At 38.5% G+C, this 24106-nt stretch overlaps 1 protein-coding gene across 1 annotated transcript in view; it reads right to left on the bottom strand.

Annotated features, from left to right (window-relative positions):
* Nucleotides 1-24106, bottom strand: part of LOC134542589 (uncharacterized) — a 53761-nt gene that overhangs the window by 25257 nt on the left and 4398 nt on the right. The window contains exons 2-3 of the mRNA XM_063386964.1: nucleotides 12296-12413; nucleotides 8042-8173 (exon numbers count right to left, since the gene is read on the bottom strand). Of these exons, the coding sequence (XP_063243034.1) occupies nucleotides 8042-8173; nucleotides 12296-12413 (250 nt within the window). The remainder of the gene's footprint in view (nucleotides 1-8041; nucleotides 8174-12295; nucleotides 12414-24106) is intronic.

Below are 24106 nucleotides of genomic sequence, written 5' to 3'. Positions count from 1 at the left end.
ATTATATATGTGATGGTAGAATTTCAAGGAACGTTTATGATGAGATTTATACAGTTTTGTTTGTGTACACGCTTCAGTTACTTCAATACTTATTATTAGTATTATCCTGACACTATGTTTATTTTAATGTAAAGATATTTTATATAGAAGAGAATTGGTTCTTTTATGTCTGGCAATACATGGATTAGCACTAGTAGGTAGTACATAGTTGGTGTGCAATGAGTATTCGTACACCACATGTTTACTTTCATGTAATTATTATTTCCTTCTTTACTCCTTGTCACTTGAAAGTCTTTGTCGGGCTTCGTCGTTCACGTTACTTAGTTTAAAGGCATGGGTGGTGTAATTAATAGTTTGCAAGGCATCCTTGTTGTTTTACGTATTTTGATATATTATTTTTTTCTTGTTGGAGGCTTGTTTTCGGGGGTGGGGGGAGGGGGGGGGGGCTGCGTGTGTGTTATTACCGTCTGCCCTCCGGCAAGTGATAGTTACTTACTGGTGACCTCACGAGGTTCGCCGAGGCGACTGACCATCGTCGAAGCGGTGTTTGCTATGTCTGTAAACGATTTTGGCTAAGTGGTTATTAATATGAATATCATCGTGTGTTCTTTCACGAACATTACTGGTGTGTTCTATTCTGGTTTCGTCGGAATGGGATTATAATGCTTCTTATGCTTAATGGAATGCATTGTAGTAGAATATATATTCTTACCTGAACCAGTAACCTTTTATTTTACGTCTTGTTATTAACGCCAGAGCTTCCTATGCTTATTGGGTGTATTTATATAGGTTATTTTGTTTTATTTGCCCCGATATATCCTTAATTATTATTTACTAGTATGAAGTCTATAGTTGGTCTCTGTTTATTCATCTACCATATATAGAGATTGTTTTTTATCTAGCCTTGATGGGAAGTGAACAATAATCTTATAAGCATTTACAACATGACTCATATAATATTCTTTCACTCCATATTTAGAACACCACACACTATGTAATGAGCGAAAGGGAAGGATGGATAACACTTAATATTTTTTGTATGATTATTTAATATTGATGGTATGACTATTTCAAATTAGTTAGCGGTATATTGGGGTCTTTATACTTGCAATGATACATAGTTTATTAGAATAACATGCTATGTTTATAGCCGGGAACTAGTTTACTTATATGAAAGATTAATTAGTCAGAGCTGATGATAAGCATATGTATTACAGAGACCGTTAAAACGACTTATTTTTATATTCCTACAAAGTTTGACTGTATAAACCTGCAGGTATTTAGTTTAGGGTTTAACACGTTTTACTTACATATATATATTATTTAATGGCTATACATACACTTTATTACTATATTTAATAACGTCTTGTGGCTATATCGCTTTGTACTTCCTATTTATTGCCTACACAAATGCTATAACGAATTTTATTTATTACTGAATGTATACTAGCTGGGCTAGCACTAAAGACTCGTATGTGCGTCTTTTTAACAAATGGGAATAGCATGTTTTGTCTCTGGTGTTGTGCCGTTCGTTCGCGAGGCCTTATGTGGGCTGTGGTGTATTTTCGGTTGCTTAATAACATATTTTAATTATGTAGGTATTTATGGTTATTGATATTTATTTGTGTTGTCATTTATCGGGCCGTGTAATTTGGTGTGTTGGAGAGTGTGGTAGTTTTATAATAATGTTCTCGTAGATAGATTTTTTAAAGACTGGTTTTGGTTTATTGTGATTTATTTATGTGTGGTATTTGGGGGGTCCGTCCTTATTTTTTTCATCAATGTGTAACTGAATTAGTATTTTTATAACCTTTCTTGCTGTCGATTGTTTATTTTATTACGTCATATCTTTGTTTCCGCGTTTGTTTTATTTTACGTATAGGGATTTTTACTCTTTGCATCATGCTGTCTCAATAAGCGATTTTATTATTTCATGGGAGTTTTCACTGCATTGCGCTGTATTGCGTTTGTGAGTGTATTTTGATTGTTTTTGTTATGTTTTAAATTTTTTTTTTGTTATTTATGGTAAATTTTTTTGTCACATGCATTCGGCGGTTTCATGTATTACTGGGCTGTACGTTTTTTTATTGTGTTCCACGCTTAGGCTCTCCTGCAAGCTACTATAGCACGGGGCGGGCCAGGGTCGACAAACAAAACATTCTTTTCGTCGCACCGGGAATTTGAAAACAGTTTTCCGAGTGCGTCTACGGAGTACAGACGTGCGCTCTCGCTTTGTAATATATTTTATAAATTTACTTATCGTTAAATGCTGACGGTTGTGCGGGTTGCTGTCCACACGGCGTATATAGGTGTTACTATTTTTAATATATCTTTTCGTCTGCGTTTTTATTTTTAATTACACGTCGCCGTGTTGGAGTGGGTGCATTCCGGTGAGTTTTTCCTTTATGTATGCTTATTTGCTGTGCGCGAACAGGCTACACGGTCGTTTGTTCAACGTTTATTTATATATATTTGTTACAAGTCGCCGGGGTGGGCGGGATGCGTTCCGGTGCGTTTTTATTTTATGTATGCTTATTTGCTATTTTTTTTTTATTACCTCGGTGACATACGTAGTTTGTTTTTATCGATCGTGCCGCAGCTACATTTTATTTTTAATTACTTAACGCTTCGTGTTAACTGCAGGGGTTTCTTAATACATTCCTGGCCGCCGGCGCACGCTTCCAGCACGGCGTTTATAATGCTTAACACATTGGCCTGTAAAAATATTATAAAATTTAAATATGCTTATTACTTCAAGCGTTTTTTACGTTACGTTTCTCGCTCTCCTCTGTGACATTAAAGATGGCGGTGTGTATATGTGGCACTCCATTTAGTCTTAGCCAGTATGGCGGGGGTTTTTTAAGCATGGCTGCAAATGGTTTAGGCATTGCTAGTATGGTTGGGGTTTCTTTTAGGCATACTTGGGGGGGGGGGTGTTTTAAGCATACTAGGAGTGGTGGTGGCACCTATAGTTTATTTTTTTTATTACTTTGGTTACATACGTCATTTGTTTCTGACGATATTGCCGCAGCTACATTTTATTTTTTAATTACTGAACGCTACGTGTTAACTGCAGGGGTCCCTTAATACATTCCTGGTCGCACGAGCGGGGCTCTCAGCACGGCGTTTTTAATGCTTAACACATTGGCCGAGAGCCAATTACTACACATTGTTTGTATAATATTTATTTTTTACTTGACGTACAATAATAGTAACTATGCTTAATACTTAACTTTCTTTACATACTTTTACGTTTTACCTATGCTTATAACACTAAAACATATTCGTGAGCGGGCCGCTCCCGGTTTGTAATATATTTTATAAGTTTACTTATCGTTAAATGCTGTCGGTTGTGTGGATTGCACTCTACACGGCGTACATAGGTGTTACTATTTTTTAGTATATCTTTTCGTCTGCGTTTTTATTTGTTACATATCGCCGGGGTGGGTGGGGTGCGTTCCGGTGGTTTTTATTTTATGTATGCTTATTTGCTATTTTTTTTATTACCTCGGTAACTTATGTCAATCGTGCCGCAGCTAATTACTTAACGCTACGTGTTAACTGTAGGGGTCCTAACTATGCTATCCTAATATTATATAATTTAATTATGCTTATTACTTAAAGCATTTTTTTAAAGACATTATTATGCTTATACTATTGTGTGTGGGGTTATAATTGCGCAGTTTATGAGTGACGCTCCAGCGGACAACTTCTTGCTCTCTCTGCGCGGGATTTTTTTGGTTATGTTTCTTTAGTCATAGCTGGTATGGTGGTGTTTGTTTTAAGCATACTGGTGGTGGGGGTGTGGTAGACATAGCTGTTATGGTGCCTTTTTTGAGGTTATGTTGCTCCCAGGTATTTAGTCATAGCTATTATGGTGGTGTTTGTTTTAAGCATACTGGTGGTGGTGGGGGTGGGGTAGACATAGCTAGTATGGCGCTTTTTTGGGGTTATGTTTCTCTCAGGTATTTCGTCATAGCTATTATGGTGGTGTTTGTTTTAAACATACGCTGGGTGGTGGGGTTGTGGTATTTGCTTTTCGATATTTAAACATGGCGGGTTATTTTCCAAATTTATATATGACTATTGGAAATTTACTTTTGGCGGTTTAGGCATAGCTCTTATGGCGGGGGTTTCTTTTAGGCATACTTGGGTGTGTGTGTGTTTTAAGCTTACATCATGGCGGCATAGGTATGGCGGGGGTTTTAAGCATACAACATGGCGCCTATATTATGCTTATAATATGACGTGGGGATTTTATTTCCACCTCTGTATATTCCTTGTGCTTGCTCCTTTCCTATACGCAGCGATGGCCTGACCTTGTTTCTCTGTGGAAAACACTTTCACTGTCACACAGCAGGTAAACACGTTCCTGGTCGCCGGCGCACGCTTCCAGCACGGCGTTTTTATTGCTTAACACATTGGCCGAGAGCCAGTTACTACACAATGTTTGTAATAATTTTATTACATTTAAATATTCTTAATATTATTAAAACTTTTAACTATGCTTATTTTACTCGACGTAATGGTAACTATGCTTATTACTTAGCGTGTTGCACACACACACAGTGTTGTTTTTAAAGACATTATTATGCTTATAATATGATGTGTGGGGTTATAATTGCGCAGTTTACGAGTGACGCTCCAGCAGGCAACATCTCGCTCTCTCTGCGCGGGATTTTGAGGTTATGTTTGTTTTAGTCATAGATGGTATTGCGGGGCTTTTAAACATGGCGGGTTATTTTCTAAAGTTAACCGTTTAGGTATAGCTAGTATGACTGTATTTTTTTTAGATTTAAATATAGCGTTATTTTATTTCTTTTCGAAATTTAGATATGGCGATTAAGCATACTCGTAGTGGAGGGTTTTAGTCATAGCTACTATAGGGGTGGGGTTTTATAGATATGTCTTTTTTTCGAAATTTGGTGGTTGGGAATTACACATTGCGATTAAGCATACTTGTAGTGGGGGAGGGGTTGGAGGGGTTTTATAGACATAGCTAGAATGACTGTATTATTTAAGCATAGCTTCTTTTAAGCATATTTAAATATGGCGGTTGTGGAGTGGTGGGGGTTTATAGTCATATTATTTGACATTTAAACTTGGCGTCAATTGTTTTAAGCATACAACATGGCGGTTGTGGAGTGGTGGGGGTCTATAGGCATATTTTTAATATTTAAACATGGCGGCGATTGTGGGGTGGTGGGGTCTATAGGCATACTTTTTTAAAATATGGCGGTTAGGCATAATGGCGGTTGTGGGGTGGGGGGTTTATAGACATATATTTTTTTCGAGTTTTACGCATAGCTAGTATTGCTTCTTTAAAGCATATGTTCATTATTTAATTCCCCATACTTCATCTGGTTCTGTGGTCTAGTGGTCAAGGCGCACGCCTCCTGACCACGACGTTGGTGCGTCCCCGGGATCGAATCCACCCAGTGCCCAGGTTTTTTTGTATACAATTCCCGCCTTCGGAGCGACGGTGGCGCGCTCCGGTAACTAAAGGCTGAACTAAGATGGCGGCCTACCGGCGCGCCCTGGTAGCCAATGTCAACAACAATGGCGGCGCCCAGTGGCGGCGACGGTGGCGCGCCCTGGTAGCCGATGTCAACAACAATGGCGGCGCCCACGTGACAAGATGGCGGCGCCCATGAAACAAGATGGCGGCGCCCATGGGGGGTACTGGCGCGGTGTTTACATTTCCATGTTTACATTGAGCCAGTACCCCTTCGTCACTCCTACTCGCGCATGCTACGAAAAAATACAGTACATTTGTAAAACTGTATTTTATTACAAGTCAGCAAATTTGAACTCTACTGACGAGTGTATTGTGTGCAGTATACAGTAAAACGCCACAGGCCTTCTCGGAACTCACGCAGTAGGCTGGCATGCGTTTCTATTTTTGTCTCTGTCGCGCTTTGTTTCTAGTCGTATGGTTCAGCACTTTTATGTTTACATTACTGAAATGTATTTTATGTTAATTATCCAGTAAAATACTAAAATTTTAGCATCATTTAATTTTTTTTACTGTTAATTGTAACTTTTACTGTACATAAATATTTAGATTTTTAAGTTGACATTAATTTATCCTTTTTTGTTTCCCATCTTCGGCTCTTTTGCGGATTATCCGCAATTTTCACTATCCGCGGTGGCCCTGCCACTTAGTTTCGCGGATAATCGGGAGTGTACTGTATATATAATTGCTTAGACATGAGTAAAAGTATGAGCGTATAGGCTAAGTAATAAATAATCTTTATATTTTCAAGAACTACTAAGAATTGAACTTAATGTCAGGTTAATAACAAGTAGTTTGGCTGGTTACTGACGAACATACCAGTAGTCTTCAGGTATAATACTTGTGCTCCCCGATAAACTAACTAGCTGGACAAATAATATATAAACACTTTACTGATAAAGGGATACTACTATTTCCAAATTATTGATCAACGTGAAATGTATTTGGATTTTTTAAGAAATTTGCAAGTGCAATCTGAGTAAACCCTAACTCCAGATTTTAATGAGTGATGATACTTACAGTTTGGATCAACTCTTATGTGATAAGCAACTAATGTTTTATATAGAGTACATTTCAATTAAATTTTATGTTCTGAATAATTATTAAACTTGTTTATTAAATACTTTCCGAATTGTTGTAATGTATTTCAAAAATGACGCATATAAATGTTTGGCTTGTTTGTTTATCATATGCAATTATTCTTTGATGGAGTATCAGTAATAATATAAAAATGTGCCTTTTTAATGATCCTGTTATCAACCTATCATTATCTGGCCTGTTTGATAAAATAGCTATTTACCATTATTCATATGTGAATTCAATAGCCTGTGACAAAATAGGTATAAACTTACATAACCTATATCAGTACCCTTTAGTTTTTGTGCCCATGTATTCTTACATAGATTGAACTACCATCCGTAACACGAATATAACTGTAGTTAGTAAATTCTATGACTTATTACAGTATGTGTCGCGATAAATAAATTAACTCAATTATACAATATAAAAAAAATTATATTATAAAGCGGTAGCACATTTACATTTATTACCATAAAAAGTGAATTCGTACATAACACACTACAGTATTTTTAGTATCGGAAGAGAACATATGGCTATAGTAGTTTCTAAATATTTCACCATTTCTAAATTTTTAGCTTTTAAATGGCTTGCGGTACTAATTGATCATGTTTTTTTGGCAAATTTTAAAGTTACTGCAACCAAACCGTTGATCAATTCGAATTCATAGATCATTTACAGTATTTAACATACATTTCTCTTATCATATCGTATAGGATATATATTCATTAATTAGTATTTTAGATTTCTCTAACGGTTGCAGAGATAATGTTCTAATAACTTCTGGTTACTTACAGAGAAACAGATTTGTGATATACCTATTATAGTTACTACGGCCAAACTATTAAACTGATAGATTTCTAAGACCACTCAAATCATTTTAAAAATAATTAGCAATAAACTAATGATAAAATTAATGTTACTTATACATTAAAATTGCTAAAATTATTAATGAGTTCTTTTGTAATGGAGTATTGTTACGTATGTTCAAAATAACCAGATTGTAATCAAATATAACACAACGTAAAGCTGCAAAAAAATAATAATACGGACAACAAACCCGTCAGAAACGGTATGAGATATGCATGTAAATAATTTTGGCAAAATCTAAGTTACCAAAATTTCCCTTAAAAACGTTTTAGCCAGTTTGATTCACATATACATTGATACTTTCCATTTTTTTTAAATATGTAATGTATTCAGTTCGTTGCTTACGAGTAGGTTCCCAAAATATTCAAAATTAAACTTTGAAGAAACTAATATCAACATTAAATGAGATTAAGCCGTAGGCTTTTGAAGCCGTTTTCTTAATTGGCTAGACTTTCGCCATGACAAAGCTGAATAACCTCCAACTGAAACCTGAAAATGGCGACTGCGATGTCAACCATACTTTTGCGCGACAAACGAGAAAACATTTTTTTTTTTTAATAAAATACATTCTAAGCGCACCTTGTAGCTAAGTATGGACTTGATGGTGACGGCAAGATCACTTATTGGTGTCATCTTGGAAGAAGTCTCGAAATTGACGCTCTGCCTGTCCATTTTGCCGAGACTCAGGGTCACATTCATGCTTGCCGTGCCCTGTACGAGAAGAGCCAATTATGGATCACTCTCACACCTGCTGTTTAACACAGCAAGCTTACACAGCAGCATAAATTAAAGGTTAGGAGAGGGGGGATAAAAAGAGTAAAATAAGGAGACAAAACAGTTTAAATAAAAAATAGAAAATTAAACGGCGACTAGCGCAAGGGTCTCGCCAGGATGGTAAATGGGGGGGGGGGGCAGTAACTGCCCCCCCCCTAGAGCCCTAGAGAAAAAAAATGTAGCCAAATGCAAAAAAATACATACTTTTCCCACAACTTGTCCCCCCACCCCCCCCAACCCAGGCCATCGGCTGGCCATCGGCTGGCGACGCCCAGGGACTAGCGGATACCAATAAGCAAGAAAAACAATTAATAACAAATCCAAGTCAATAAGACTCTGGTCAGGAATGGGTTACCGCCTATAGTTGTCAAGAACAATAACTCATGTGAAGCAGCAATGAGGAAATCTCGCCGCGGTATTCACGCGGTACCTAGGTCACGTGCCTCCCAAAAGGCGCTCCGGGTTCGCATCCCGGTCGGACGAACAAGGACACTTCCACTAGTTGTGCACGTGGCGGCCGACGCCGTAACACGGTGGCCCTTCCTTTCACCAGTTCTTCATTCTAAACTCTTCAACTCTCTCAGGCTGCACTGACGCTCGTTGTCGACGAAGCTCCAAGACTGCGTTTCACACGCCATGTTTATTTTTCGTTTTATCGTTCCTTCAATATTTGTAAGTTTCAACTCAAAATCTTCTTTGAGTTTCTTGTTTTGCCACACTTGTTTTCAACAAGTATTCACTTAGCGTAATGTAATGGGTGTACAAATAGATGCGCAAGTCTTCGTAATCGCCACTTGTGCGCCTTTTTACAAACGTGATATTACAATGAGGGAATGTGTGTTGAAAAACAAGTGTGGCAGAACAACAAATACAAGGAAGATATCCAATTAAAATTTTACAAATATCCGTTAAAAAAGAAAATGCAAAAATGTTTAAAAATCGACATGGTAAGTGAGACTGAGCCTTAAGCCTTTATTTATTCATTTATTAATTCGTTTTTTTTTTTGCTGCGAAAATCCTTGTATCACGCGCACGTGCAGAAGCTACAACGATACTTAAAAATTAAATATAAACCAACAAAAAGAAGTAAAACATCAAATTAAAAACTATGCTGCATATAAATTTATTAATAATCAACATCTAAGGCCAGTATGTATTTTATTATAACAATAAATAAAGATACCTGATGTCTTGGAGGCTCACAACCCGCTACACTGGTCATGAGTCACGTCCGCACACACTACCATTACTGCCACAGCTTGTCAACACGGCAGAAAGAAATGGGCGCATTACCACCCCTGACTTTACATTCTTAGAGTGTGAGCAAAACACAATTATAAACAATCATCAAGGAAAAATTAAGTTCCAAATTTTTAAGTCGCGAGTAAGTGATCACAGCTATATAAAAAAAAAAGGCATAAAATTATAAAGCATTTCATTATGCTCCCAAAAAATTCGTTAAGCTCAAACATTACAATTTCTGTACAGTATCAGTGAGCTTATATCATACCTTACCTCAATACCGAAAATCATTTATGAAAAATTAATTTGCTCACAAAATACATGCTTACAAAATTCCCCTCATATTATCATTTTCTAAACTTACCAAAAACAAGTACTTTACCAAAGACACTAAATATGAATATACTATTGTTGCGGGAACAAACAGCCTGATAAAGCAATCCAATATTAAAAAAGGAAGCAGTTTCTCAATTGTCTACATCATTTTTGCACTCGACTAAAAATTTAAATTAGGCATAGAATTTACTCACACAACTGCCTAACAATAAATATGCTTCAAACTAACGCTAACATTACTGTCACTAGTGGCATTTATTTATGTCTTTTATGGTTTATTTGCACATATACTTCGTAAGAAGGCAAACTGGGCAGTTCCGGGCTTCATAAAAAAAATTAATTCTTGCTAACAAGCTCACTGGACGCGTCAGAGTTTAGCGAGTTTGCCCAAGGTGCAGCTACACTGGGCGGGTACCACTCGCAAGGTCGTCTCTCGATGAGTTGGGCACATTTAAGTCTCGCATGCCCCGGCACAGACCCAGCTCCTGGTAGAGCGGTAGTTACCGGACCGGCCAGGTGCTGCCATGTCTTGAAGACCACGCAGACTTCTGCACGAGACTCCCACAGTATCACGTGGAAGGTGTTCACCTCGAAGGACGCACAGCGCTGAGTGTCGCAGCAAGCAGCCCGCTTGCAAGCACGGCGCCGTCTCCGCCCGACCGCTCAGCCACCCTGACTGACTGTCTGTCTTCCTCGCCCTCTGTACCCTTGCGCGCACTCGCTGTCGGCGCGCCACCGACGGGAAATAGTTCCCTCAGACTATTACACTGTTTGCACACTGAGTAATACTACTAGCTGTAAAACTAATTCCACGCCCAAAAACAGCTAAAATAACAAAGAAAATTTACACTTTAAAAGATAATATCAATGTTTAAGTTTTTTTAGAGTCTCAAAGCTTCTAGTCCATTCTCGGTTGAGCTTCACAGTTAGTACCAACTTTGGAATAAACGCACCACGGGAAATTTATGACCCAGTAAAATTTAATATAACAGAGAAAAAACTTAGAAAATAAATAAGTTGCACAATAAAAGAAAATTAATAGCCATAAAAGTAAAACAATAATTACTATAGAGTGACGTAGCAATGATTGCGTCACATCTATAACATCAGTATATTAATAAATTTTACTGCCAATTTTGATAGGTTAATAAAACTTGTACAGGAGAACAAATGGAATAAGACTGGCCAGCGCGGTAAAACAACTGCTACTATCTGCGCCACGTGATTGTTCGTCCCGAGCCGATGACTGCGGCGCTCGCTGAGTAACGTCATCGTGGCCAGGGGCTGCGGGGAGGCGGCGCGGTGGTGGTGGTCCAGAGGACCGGGTTCGAGTCCCGCTACAGCCTCCATGTCTCCCTGACATAGCATGTTTCCCATGCAGCAGGTTGGCACGTTACTTACACAGTAAAAAAAATATATATTTGTAACTGAAGCTGAAGAAACGTTTGTAAAATTACAAATGTTTGAAAAGATACAAAAAAATATTTTTTTTTAAACTCGCATCTTCTATTCAGTTTCATGAATAATAATATACGTAACTATAGTAAAAACTTCTTATGTACTAATACAGAACTTCTGTAAAAGCTCATACCACGGCCAAGTGGCATTATCAGTGGACTCTGAAAAGTTAACTATTTCTTGTTTCATTACAAAGCATTTATCGTGATTTTATAAGAGATTTCCGGTGGTAATAGTACAAGCAAATTAAGTGCAACATTATAAAATATTGCCTGCAGAGTATATACAATAACGTTTGTTGAAATGTAGAAGTTTTTCTGTATATTCTCCATCAATAAGCTGTAGAATTTTAAGCAATTTACTGGTATTTTTACCAAAAATTAAAATTTTTTTGGCAACTAGTTTACAATTATTATTATTCCTTACTGTGTACTCCAGGCTATGGCTAATTTACCCCCCCCCCCCCTCCCCCCAAACTTTTTTCCCCTGTGTCCCTGGATTGTGTTGCTGTATTGACTCTGATCCGCTGTCTACGGGACGAGAACCCACGAGAAGCTGCTGGCCTTTTGAGCAGTGCTGAGATGTTCAACGCCACAATCATCAGTTCATGTCTCTAAACCTAGCCTTTCGGATGCTAACGAAAAATCACAAACTACGAATTTTATAATAATAGGAAGAAAAAGAACAGACAAAATTGAAGGAGAGCGGAAGAAATATTGTTTTTCTTTTTATCCCTGAAAAAGATACAATAATATTGTCTCCACGTCTCAATGTGGTTGTGTGCCGATAGTATCTCGAAGCTTCCTTCCGACCCAGAGGTTCCCTGTTGACTCCCGTGTAAGTCTCTGATGTGTGTGCCATTTTCCTATGAATAACTTCGGGCAAGTTTGATCCCAACCTCCGGCACTAGAGTTAATAAACTCACTACCACACAACGGGAACTCTTAGCCAATAGCCCTCCCGCCTGCCTTCCAACCAGAGCTGAGTCAGTGCTATCCCAAGCCCTTGTGCGGCGCGACTTACGTATGTGATCACCGCGTGTTCGCCGGGAAACTCTACGTCATGGCCGCAGTCTTCGTTTGTGATGGTGTACAGGACGTCATTGGCATACCTCGATTCATTGAAGGTTCCGCGGTATGCCCTGGAACAAACACCAGCCGTTTGGTCACTCAGTATTATTTATGCGTGTAGCTATTGGTGCAGATATGTTTCGGACGTTAATATCAAATAAATATGAAAAAAAAATGAAGTTAAATTTAAGAGTTAAAGATCATTTAAGGCTTTTACGATTGTTGTCACGGTGAACTTGACTTTCGGGTTGAAGTTGGTTCATGCTAGAGATCTCTAATGGTTCTTGTCAGACGTCGAGAGAAGACCTCACTTCGTTTGCGTACATACGTGGTAGCCTATCGTTATCAGGGATATATGCCACTTCACAATACGAGTGCTTATTGATTTCGCATAAAAAAGCAAAAGGTTTTGCAGTTAATTTTTTTATAACCGGTTCTTAGTATCACGTTAATGAACTCTGTCATTATCGGTTAACTCTGCTAGGTTGGACAACTATAGCGGAATATTGTGGTCACAACTCTGTAAGGCGCTTGTCACATGTCTACGAGGACATGTCATTATTCGGCGCATGATTCTTGCACTACTATATCATTATAAAAAAATTTAACTCAAAAGTAGCCTTTTAATTTTTTTATAAAAATATAATTTTGATACGAAATTTTTTTCTCTCGCTTCGAAGTCAATCGTGTTGTTACATCGTGTTGTCTTCATTCTGTTTTTAAACTTTTATCGTTCTTAAAAAAAACAGTCTAGCTTACATACTCACCGAGATGTTTATTAAGGTGGTATCAAAATAATATTGGATATTCCTAGTTCTGAAACAAATATCACTCTATTCAAATTCGGCATATTTTACTAGTTCTGAGGCTTCATTTTAATAGAGCATGCTTGCTTTTTTAAGTTTTAATTTTCTTAATATTTTAATCGGCTGTTTTAAAAGTACTTTAAAAAATTGTGAAACGAATAAAAAATATATTTTTTTTTATTTGTATGATGCGGCGGAGCCTTAATGATTTTGTATATTTCTTGTAATAAATACATAGTTTTTTCTTTGGTATATTATATTTCAAGTTGGTTGGTTAACGGTTATTTTTTTAATCATGAAAACCTACATCATTTAGTACTTTTTTAAAAAGATTTTTTAATTCGACTACCTGAAAAAAAAATAACTTTGGCAATTTCTCCATAGTTGTTTTAAAATTATCCCCCATCAAAAAAAAAATATCACCAACAATACCAAATAAATAACCATGTACAGGCAGGATGTTATGTTTATGTGAGGTCTTCGGCTTAAGAGCCGACATTCGTAATATGCAAGTAATTATCAACAGTACTAGCAAACCAACCATACATAATCTTTGAGCTAGACGTAATTCTTTAGTTTCCTGTAGTACAGATGTATTCCACGAGGTATCACTTACAATGATTTAGAAAAGCGTTTTTTCTTCAAATCTAAATAAAATAAACAAAGAATATGAAATATTTCCAAAGTAAGTGATGTATTTAACATACCAACATTTACGCTTATTTTTTGAAAAAAATATTGTGTTAATAATAATTTCTTGGCAGTAAATTTTTTTCATTGGTAGTTTTTTTGATCTCTCTTACTTCACTCCACCCACTCAAAACCATACCCTCCCTGTTATCTAACGCACTATTTACAGGCAGGGTGTAGCGGCCATATGAGGTCTTTGGGAAACGAGTCTACGTCGCAATATGCAAGTAATAATAAAAGTTATTAGCGAATCAATCATACTGATTATTTGAGCTAGTATTAACGCTTTAGTTTAGTGCAGTACATATTTGTTCCACGATGTATCACTTTCATTGGTAGAATTAGTCTTTATCTCCATTTATAAATTAATTACACTCCAATTGTAACGTTTTGGCCCTGACCCTAGCCAACACGTACAACTCCCGCGCCTCGCCACACCGTCAAAAGACTCTAATGACTCGTACCGCGAGCGCAGGAAAACCCCAAAAACAAATATTTGAATCCAAACCGATAGCAGACACAACAACACTACTAGTAAGATTTTGAACAGTGAGAGGGGACAGCAAGTTATAAAAAAAATGAGAAATTTATATGGCACCATTTAATAGTTAGATAAATATATCATAAACGGATTTCTCACAAATCGCCGCGAACCACTCCCAATACATAATGTATCATATAAAAAAAACTATACACAAAATACTTCATCAATTACTACCAACGGTATACTCTGATCTTATATTTCGGAGCTCCGAAGAATTAATATAATTACCCCAAAAAAAATATTAACCATATATATATATATATATATATATATATATAACATATTAAAAACAACCTCTGACGCGCCAGGCATAGTACAACTATAAATATTAAAGGATAAACTTTTACATCTGATAAGCGTAATGTAACAACATATTAACACATATTAACATCTCACTAAATATCTTAAAAATTTTTATCTAGTTCCAAAATTTTGGCTTAAAACAAAAAAGGCCTTTCACAGTTTAAGTCATAGTCTAACGCTGACGGTCTTTTCACTTTAACGTCTGTCGAGTATAGTTATTTTTGCACGCGGAAGGTAACCAACTGCTGAACAATCAGGTTGCGTAGTAAGTTATTTAAATTTGCAAAATCCCAGCTTTATCATTTCTTGCTGCGACTAAAAAGGGTCAATGGGGCGGTGGCATGGCTGGCACTTACTTGCGTTCCACGTCGAGAAGTCCGGTCACCAGGTACACTCAGTTACTCACGAGTGTAAAATGATGGCGAACCATCACCATTAGACGTTGCCGTAGTTGCGATTTTCTGCTGCGACGAGTTCCCGTCATGCTGGTTCGGAGGTGTTGTCGACGCACGTATTTCCTCCTTAAAACATGCTCGCGATATTCACCAACCTCTTCACCGCTCACTCGCGTCCTACGTATACGGCTTCCCCAACCTTTTTCAAAAGGGCAAGCCGTTCATAATCGCTTCGTAGTGGAATCATCACCACGGCCAACCCGCTTTATTTCGACACGTCCGCCGCCGGCTAGGCCCACGGGCCGACTCCCGATCACTCGTCCTCTGACGTCACACCCACTCCATATGTCCGCTGACGTCAGACACACAGCTCTTCCGCCACGTGCGTTCGCCGCGGAGCGATACAATCGATGATGTTCTCGAACCTTCCAGACCAATATAATAACTAAAGTCCATTAAAATTAACAAATTAAGAAGACTAAATAAAAATTACAGTTTCATATATTTTATTACGTTAAACCAAATATAACAAACGTAAATCAAAATAACTTCTATTGCCAGGGAGGCCAAAAAAAAAATATAAAAAATCTACCTTTTCTGCCAACATAAATCTCATCCAGGCCAGAGCTGTAGCAGACATGCTACAAATCACCCCGCTCAAAAAAAAATATTGAAGCAATTAAAGAAAAGCTTCTATCCGAACCATTATCGTTTTAGCGGTAATCATCCTAGGACCGAATAGCCTAACAACAAAGGTAACAATTAAAGTACAATTAATAGAGCAAGTAAGAACAAGAATAAAGATAAAAAGGAGAGAAAACTACACAGTCACCTAACAAAGGAACAAAGTATTGACAAGATAGCACCAACAATTAACAAAGGTACAAAGACTAACCGCTATAACCGACAGTACTTAAAAATAAATAAAATACCATAACAAAAAATCATTCCACTCTTAACCTACCCAACTCATTATCCACCTGGAATAATATATTTTTTTAACTGCGAAACATGCGCCTTCTTTACTTTATACACATTCTTAACATCTCGTAGCAAAACCGTGACTGGACCTAGAAATCTAGTTATTTCAAAGGGCCCCGCAAAAGCGTGCTGAAGTTTCCCAGAAATAAAATCCTTTTTATTACTAAGTATATATGGTCTGCACAAAACCTTGTCCCCTATCTGATAAGGATTAGGAATACGATCTTTGTTATACTGCGAACAGATCTTATTCCTAGCTTTGTCCAAATTGATAGCAACTTCATTCCACATATTTTCCAGTCGTCTAGGACTATGTACCTCTAAACATTCCGGATTGATCCCCCAAACATTTAATAGAGGGTGACAGAGTTCTCGACCCAAAAAAATTTCTCCAGGAGTAAAACCTGTTCCACTGTGTTTGCTACTGTTAAACGCCAAGTTCAGATAAGGCACCGAATCATCCCAGTGGCGGGGGTCTTTTTGGTGAAAAATGCTTAAGGCTACCTTGATATTCTTGTTTACTCTCTCAACTAAATTGGGTTTGGGATAATAAGGGCTCGTAGTAATATGTTTCACCCCCCATCGGAAACACATTTGTTGGAACAAGGTACTCACAAAATAAGTGGCATTATCGGAAACCAGTAGCTCCGGACCCCCATACAAACTCCAAACTTTATCCACCAATGCCCGTACCACCTGCACACTCTTCATGTCCCGCAAAGCCATCATTATACAAAACTTACTAAACCCGTCTACTAATACTAACAAACAGTTATTTCCTCGCACGGTGCGCGGTAAGGGCCCAAAAACATCAATTAATGCTCTTTCCCACGGTCTCTCGATCTTCTCCACCGAGTATTTTCCCACCTTACTATTGCGGGGTTGTTTACACACTTGACACAAATGACATTGCTTAACATACTCATCCACATCCTTTTTTAGGGTGGGCCAATAAAACTTCCTCTTTAATCTTTCCTCTGTTTTCTCACTTCCACCATGGGCTCCTACACAAGAATCATGAAAATATCTTAAAAGCACACTCGTCAAACCCTCAGGGACATATACCTTTTTTACCCCATCTTTCACCCAATATAGAATTCCTTTAAAAAGTTGGAAATTTTCATACCCCTTTTCCCCTACTTTACTACGAATATTTCTGACGGCACAATCCCTCTCCTGCCATTCCTCTATACCTATAGAACTTTCGGGAAAGTCTCCTAAAACATTTAAATATTCTTTAACTTCCACCCCGTCCTCCTCTTCACATTCGCTCTCGTCTGATTGGTCCTCATTTTCTACAACATGCTCTTCGGGATTATACATGCGCGACAAAGCATCGGCCACTTTATTTTCCTGCCCTTTGATGTGACGAATCTTAAATCTGAAACGACTTAATCTCATCACCCACCGCCCAATCTTTCCAAGCTGCTTAGGATGGGTAAAGAGCCAAGTTAGGGCCTGGTTGTCCGTATGTAGTTCAAATTCATCGTGTTCTAAATAACACTCAAATCTTTCTAAGGCATAGACGCAAGCGAGGGCCTCTTTCTCATATACACTATAACCTTTTTCATGTTTATTGAGCGTCCTACTAGCAAACATAACAGGTTGTAAACCCCTTTCTCCTTCTTGCAATAAAACCGCCCCTAGGGCTAAACTAGACGCATCCACTTGCACAATAAATTTTTTATCAAAATTTGGAAGTGCCAACACCGGAGGGCTTGAAATGGCGCGTTTTAACTCCTGGAAAGCTTTATTCTGAGCTTCACCCCAAACAAAGGCTACTCCCTTCTTTTTTAGTTCATTTAAAGGGGCGCACAAGATGGCATAATCGGGTATGAACCTGCTAAAAAAACCCAGCATCCCCAAAAAGCGCATAACCCCTTTCAGATTTTTAGGTGGGCCATAATTAACAATCGGAGCTATTTTCGCAGGATCCATCTCTAAGCATCCATCTCCCACAATAAATCCTAAAAAAATGATTTTCCTTTTTACCCAACACACCTTCTCCGGGTTTACCGTAAACCCAGCTTCTCGTAGTTTCTTCAGCACTTTCCGTAAATGCTGAAAATGTTCTTCCAAGGAATCGGAAAACACACAGATGTCGTCTAAAAAGCTAAGTAAGAACTTGTATTGATACTCTTGTAAAACTTTCCCTAAAATCCTGGATAAACATTGCGCCCCAAAGTTCACACCAAAAGGTACTCTTTTCCACTCATATTGGCCCCAGGGTGTCACAAAACTAGTATACGGCTGGCTCTCAGGGTCGAGCACACATTGGTGAAAGGCCGCGTTCAGATCCAAAATAGTGAAATATTTGGCCTTGCCCAAATATTGGAATAACACCTCAATCTTAGGTAAAGGGAAAGGATCTAGCCTAATTTTTTCATTCAAAAGGCGATAGTCCAGCACTAAACGATATTCCCCTGCCTTTTTTTTCTTTACCAAAAAGGCCGGTGACGCATACACAGATTTTGACGCACAAATAATTCCTTTCTCCATTAAATCCTGTATTATCTGTCTAAAGGCTTGCATCTTCGGAGGGGGGCACTGGTATGGTACACACTTCACTGCTTTGTTATCCGTTAGCTTAATACAGTAAGGATCTATTTCACACTTTCCTACTTTATCAGTGATCACATCTCCAAACTCCTCGATAATTTCTTGAATTCGACCTACCACTTCTTGATCTAACCTACTCTCAGCCCCCTGCATTCCACCACACACTACCTCTGTCTTACTCCTATTCTTGGTTAACCTCACACTAACCTTTGGCTCAAAGGAGAAACTCAACTTCTTCTTATTACAATCGATAACCGCCCGAGTGTCCACCAAAAATCCATTCCTAAAATTACCTCCTTAATAAGATCAGGTATCACCCAAAACTCGCGATCCCATGAAAAAGGTCCAATTTTAATGTGTAAGTAAGCCTTTAATTTAGAGATTTTATTTTTTCCGTCTGCGAGTTGAAATTCCATACCACTCGCGACCGCTAATTTTTTTTTTAATTTCCCATCCCTTTTTAATAGCTTATTCACAAATTCCTCACTTACAAAACTTCGGGTAGCCCCAGTATCAATAAGAGCCACCACCTTCTCCTCATACATTTTAAGGTCTACCTGTAAATTATTTTCGTTCCGTATCACGGCTAAAAAATGTTTATTCCCAAAACGCAATTTATTTAGCCCCCCCTTTTTCCTACAAACACGAACCACATGCGATTTCTTCCCACAATAAAAACATCCTTGTTTAGAAATTGATTGACCGCCCCGCTGAAAATGTCCCCCTTCGTGACGATAAAAACAATCATTACCCTTTTTCTTAACCCTCAAGACCTTGTCTTTGCCCTTTTGAGTACACTCTACTCTATAATGCCCTTTCTCCCCACACGTATAACATTTCCCTTTCCTTTTCCCGCGGGTGAATATTTCCTCAACTACGCTCTCTTCGACAACTTTGTTCACCCCGTGTATATTTTTTTGGTACTCCTGCCGCGCATACATCACGTTTTCTATTTCTACCGACCACCTTCGCAGCCCATTCAGATCCCTCGGTCTTTCCACAAATGAACACTCTCTCCTCACATCGGGATTCATATTTTCTACAATTATATCCACCATGGCCTGCTGCGGTAAACACAAACCAAATACTTTCAAGTGTAACAAAATATCATATACATAATCACCCATTCTCTCCCCCTCTCTTTGAAACCTAAACACTCTGTCCTGCACGAGTTGTAACTTACGGCGCCGCGGACACAGGGCATCCCATAAACCCTCACTTACTTCACACCAACTAAGGTTATTAACCAATCCGTCAATAACTACGGCGCGAGCTACTCCCGAACATTTAACTACAACACTCTTCAAAATAATATTATCGTCGGCCCATTCTTTAATTTCCCGCAATTTTTCCACCTCGCTGCAAAACTGGATTAAGTCCTCCGGATTTTTATATTTTAAGTAAGGAATATTTATTATCGCCTCGAAAAACAATTTCTGATTCAAGTAATGATCACTTTTATTAACCTCTCCCCCTGAAACATTTCCGTCAGCTCCATGCAAAACGTATTCCATAAACGTCACCTGGAGGAATTCTATGTCCTCCTGCCCTTCCACTGTTATCCCCACCTTTTCCAGGTTGTTTATCAAGTCCGGGCGCTCCAAATTAAAAATCCAACTCACATTCACTGCCATACTAGCCCTTATTATTCCAAACACAATAACCCCTACAAGAAATAACATTACGCCTGCTGCCCTCCAGCCACTGCATATAGCAGAGTGGCGCACTTTGTAACGTTTTGGCCCTGACCCTAGCCAACATGTACAACTCCCGCACCTCGCCACACCGTCAAAAGACTCTAATGACTCGTACCGCGAGCGCAGGAAAACCTCAAAAACAAATATTTGAATCCAAACCGATAGCAGACACAACAACACTACTAGTAAGATTTTGAACAGTGAGAGGGGACAGCAAGTTATAAAAAAAATGAGAAATTTATATGGCACCATTTAATAGTTAGATAAATATATCATAAACGGATTTCTCACAAATCGCCGCGAACCACTCCCAATACATAATGTATCATATAAAAAAAACTATACACAAAATACTTCATCAATTACTACCAACGGTATACTCTGATCTTATATTTCGGAGCTCCGAAGAATTAATATAATTACCCCAAAAAAAATATTAACTATAAATATATATATATATAACATATTAAAAACAACCTCTGACGCGCCAGGCATAGTACAACTATAAATATTAAAGGATAAACTTTTACATCTGATAAGCGTAATGTAACAACATATTAACACATATTAACATCTCACTAAATATCTTAAAAAATTTTATCTAGTTCCAAAATTTTGGCTTAAAACAAAAAAGGCCTTTCACAGTTTAAGTCATAGTCTAACGCTGACGGTCTTTTCACTTTAACGTCTGTCGAGTATAGTTATTTTTGCACGCGGAAGGTAACCAACTGCTGAACAATCAGGTTGCGTAGTAAGTTATTTAAATTTGCAAAATCCCAGCTTTATCATTTCTTGCTGCGACTAAAAAGGGTCAATGGGGCGGTGGCATGGCTGGCACTTACTTGCGTTCCACGTCGAGAAGTCCGGTCACCAGGTACACTCAGTTACTCACGAGTGTAAAATGATGGCGAACCATCACCATTAGACGTTGCCGTAGTTGCGATTTTCTGCTGCGACGAGTTCCCGTCATGCTGGTTCGGAGGTGTTGTCGACGCACGTATTTCCTCCTTAAAACATGCTCGCGATATTCACCAACCTCTTCACCGCTCACTCGCGTCCTACGTATACGGCTTCCCCAACCTTTTTCAAAAGGGCAAGCCGTTCATAATCGCTTCGTAGTGGAATCATCACCACGGCCAACCCGCTTTATTTCGACACGTCCGCCGCCGGCTAGGCCCACGGGCCGACTCCCCGATCACTCGTCCTCTGACGTCACACCCACTCCATATATCCGCTGACGTCAGACACACAGCTCTTCCGCCACGTGCGTTCGCCGCGGAGCGATACAATCGATGATGTTCTCGAACCTTCCAGACCAATATAATAACTAAAGTCCATTAAAATTAACAAATTAAGAAGACTAAATAAAAATTACAGTTTCATATATTTTATTACGTTAAACCAAATATAACAAACGTAAATCAAAATAACTTCTATTGCCAGGGAGGCCAAAAAAAAAAATATAAAAAATCTACCTTTTCTGCCAACATAAATCTCATCCAGGCCAGAGCTGTAGCAGACATGCTACAAATCACCCCGCTCAAAAAAAAATATTGAAGCAATTAAAGAAAAGCTTCTATCCGAACCATTATCGTTTTCGGTAATCATCCTAGGACCGAATAGCCTAACAACAAAGGTAACAATTAAAGTACAATTAATAGAGCAAGTAAGAACAAGAATAAAGATAAAAAGGAGAGAAAACTACACAGTCACCTAACAAAGGAACAAAGTATTGACAAGATAGCACCAACAATTAACAAAGGTACAAAGACTAACCGCTATAACCGACAGTACTTAAAAATAAATAAAATACCATAACAAAAAATCATTCCACTCTTAACCTACCCAACTCATTATCCACCTGGAATAATATATTTTTTTAACTGCGAAACATGCGCCTTCTTTACTTTATACACATTCTTAACATCTCGTAGCAAAACCGTGACTGGACCTAGAAATCTAGTTATTTCAAAGGGCCCCGCAAAAGCGTGCTGAAGTTTCCCAGAAATAAAATCCTTTTTATTACTAAGTATATATGGTCTGCACAAAACCTTGTCCCCTATCTGATAAGGATTAGGAATACGATCTTTGTTATACTGCGAACAGATCTTATTCCTAGCTTTGTCCAAATTGATAGCAACTTCATTCCACATATTTTCCAGTCGTCTAGGACTATGTACCTCTAAACATTCCGGATTGATCCCCCAAACATTTAATAGAGGGTGACAGAGTTCTCGACCCAAAAAAATTTCTCCAGGAGTAAAACCTGTTCCACTGTGTTTGCTACTGTTAAACGCCAAGTTCAGATAAGGCACCGAATCATCCCAGTGGCGGGGGTCTTTTTGGTGAAAAATGCTTAAGGCTACCTTGATATTCTTGTTTACTCTCTCAACTAAATTGGGTTTGGGATAATAAGGGCTCGTAGTAATATGTTTCACCCCCCATCGGAAACACATTTGTTGGAACAAGGTACTCACAAAATAAGTGGCATTATCGGAAACCAGTAGCTCCGGACCCCCATACAAACTCCAAACTTTATCCACCAATGCCCGTACCACCTGCACACTCTTCATGTCCCGCAAAGCCATCATTATACAAAACTTACTAAACCCATCTACTAATACTAACAAACAGTTATTTCCTCGCACGGTGCGCGGTAAGGGCCCAAAAACATCAATAAATACTCTTTCCCACTGTCTCTCGATCTTCTCCACCGAGTATTTTCCCACCTTACTATTGCGGGGTTGTTTACACACTTGACACAAATGACATTGCTTAACATACTCATCCACATCCTTTTTTAGGGTGGGCCAATAAAACTTCCTCTTTAATCTTTCCTCTGTTTTCTCACTTCCACCATGGGCTCCTACACAAGAATCATGAAAATATCTTAAAAGCACACTCGTCAAACCCTCAGGGACATATACCTTTTTTACCCCATCTTTCACCCAATATAGAATTCCTTTAAAAAGTTGGAAATTTTCATACCCCTTTTCCCCTACTTTACTACGAATATTTCTGACGGCACAATCCCTCTCCTGCCATTCCTCTATACCTATAGAACTTTCGGGAAAGTCTCCTAAAACATTTAAATATTCTTTAACTTCCACCCCGTCCTCCTCTTCACATTCGCTCTCGTCTGATTGGTCCTCATTTTCTACAACATGCTCTTCGGGATTATACATGCGCGACAAAGCATCGGCCACTTTATTTTCCTGCCCTTTGATGTGACGAATCTTAAATCTGAAACGACTTAATCTCATCACCCACCGCCCAATCTTTCCAAGCTGCTTAGGATGGGTAAAGAGCCAAGTTAGGGCCTGGTTGTCCGTATGTAGTTCAAATTCATCGTGTTCTAAATAACACTCAAATCTTTCTAAGGCATAGACGCAAGCGAGGGCCTCTTTCTCATATACACTATAACCTTTTTCATGTTTATTGAGCGTCCTACTAGCAAACATAACAGGTTGTAAACCCCTTTCTCCTTCTTGCAATAAAACCGCCCCTAGGGCTAAACTAGACGCATCCACTTGCACAATAAATTTTTTATCAAAATTTGGAAGTGCCAACACCGGAGGGCTTGAAATGGCGCGTTTTAACTCCTGGAAAGCTTTATTCTGAGCTTCACCCCAAACAAAGGCTACTCCCTTCTTTTTTAGTTCATTTAAAGGGGCGCACAAGGTGGCATAATCGGGTATGAACCTGCTAAAAAAACCCAGCATCCCCAAAAAGCGCATAACCCCTTTCAGATTTTTAGGTGGGCCATAATTAACAATCGGAGCTATTTTC

The sequence above is a fragment of the Bacillus rossius genome (assembly GCF_032445375.1).
Source record: "Bacillus rossius redtenbacheri isolate Brsri chromosome 9 unlocalized genomic scaffold, Brsri_v3 Brsri_v3_scf9_1, whole genome shotgun sequence".
NCBI lineage: Eukaryota > Metazoa > Arthropoda > Insecta > Phasmatodea > Bacillidae > Bacillus > Bacillus rossius.
Note: the sequence above shows the minus strand (reverse complement) of the source record. Positions and strands in the feature narration are given on the sequence as shown.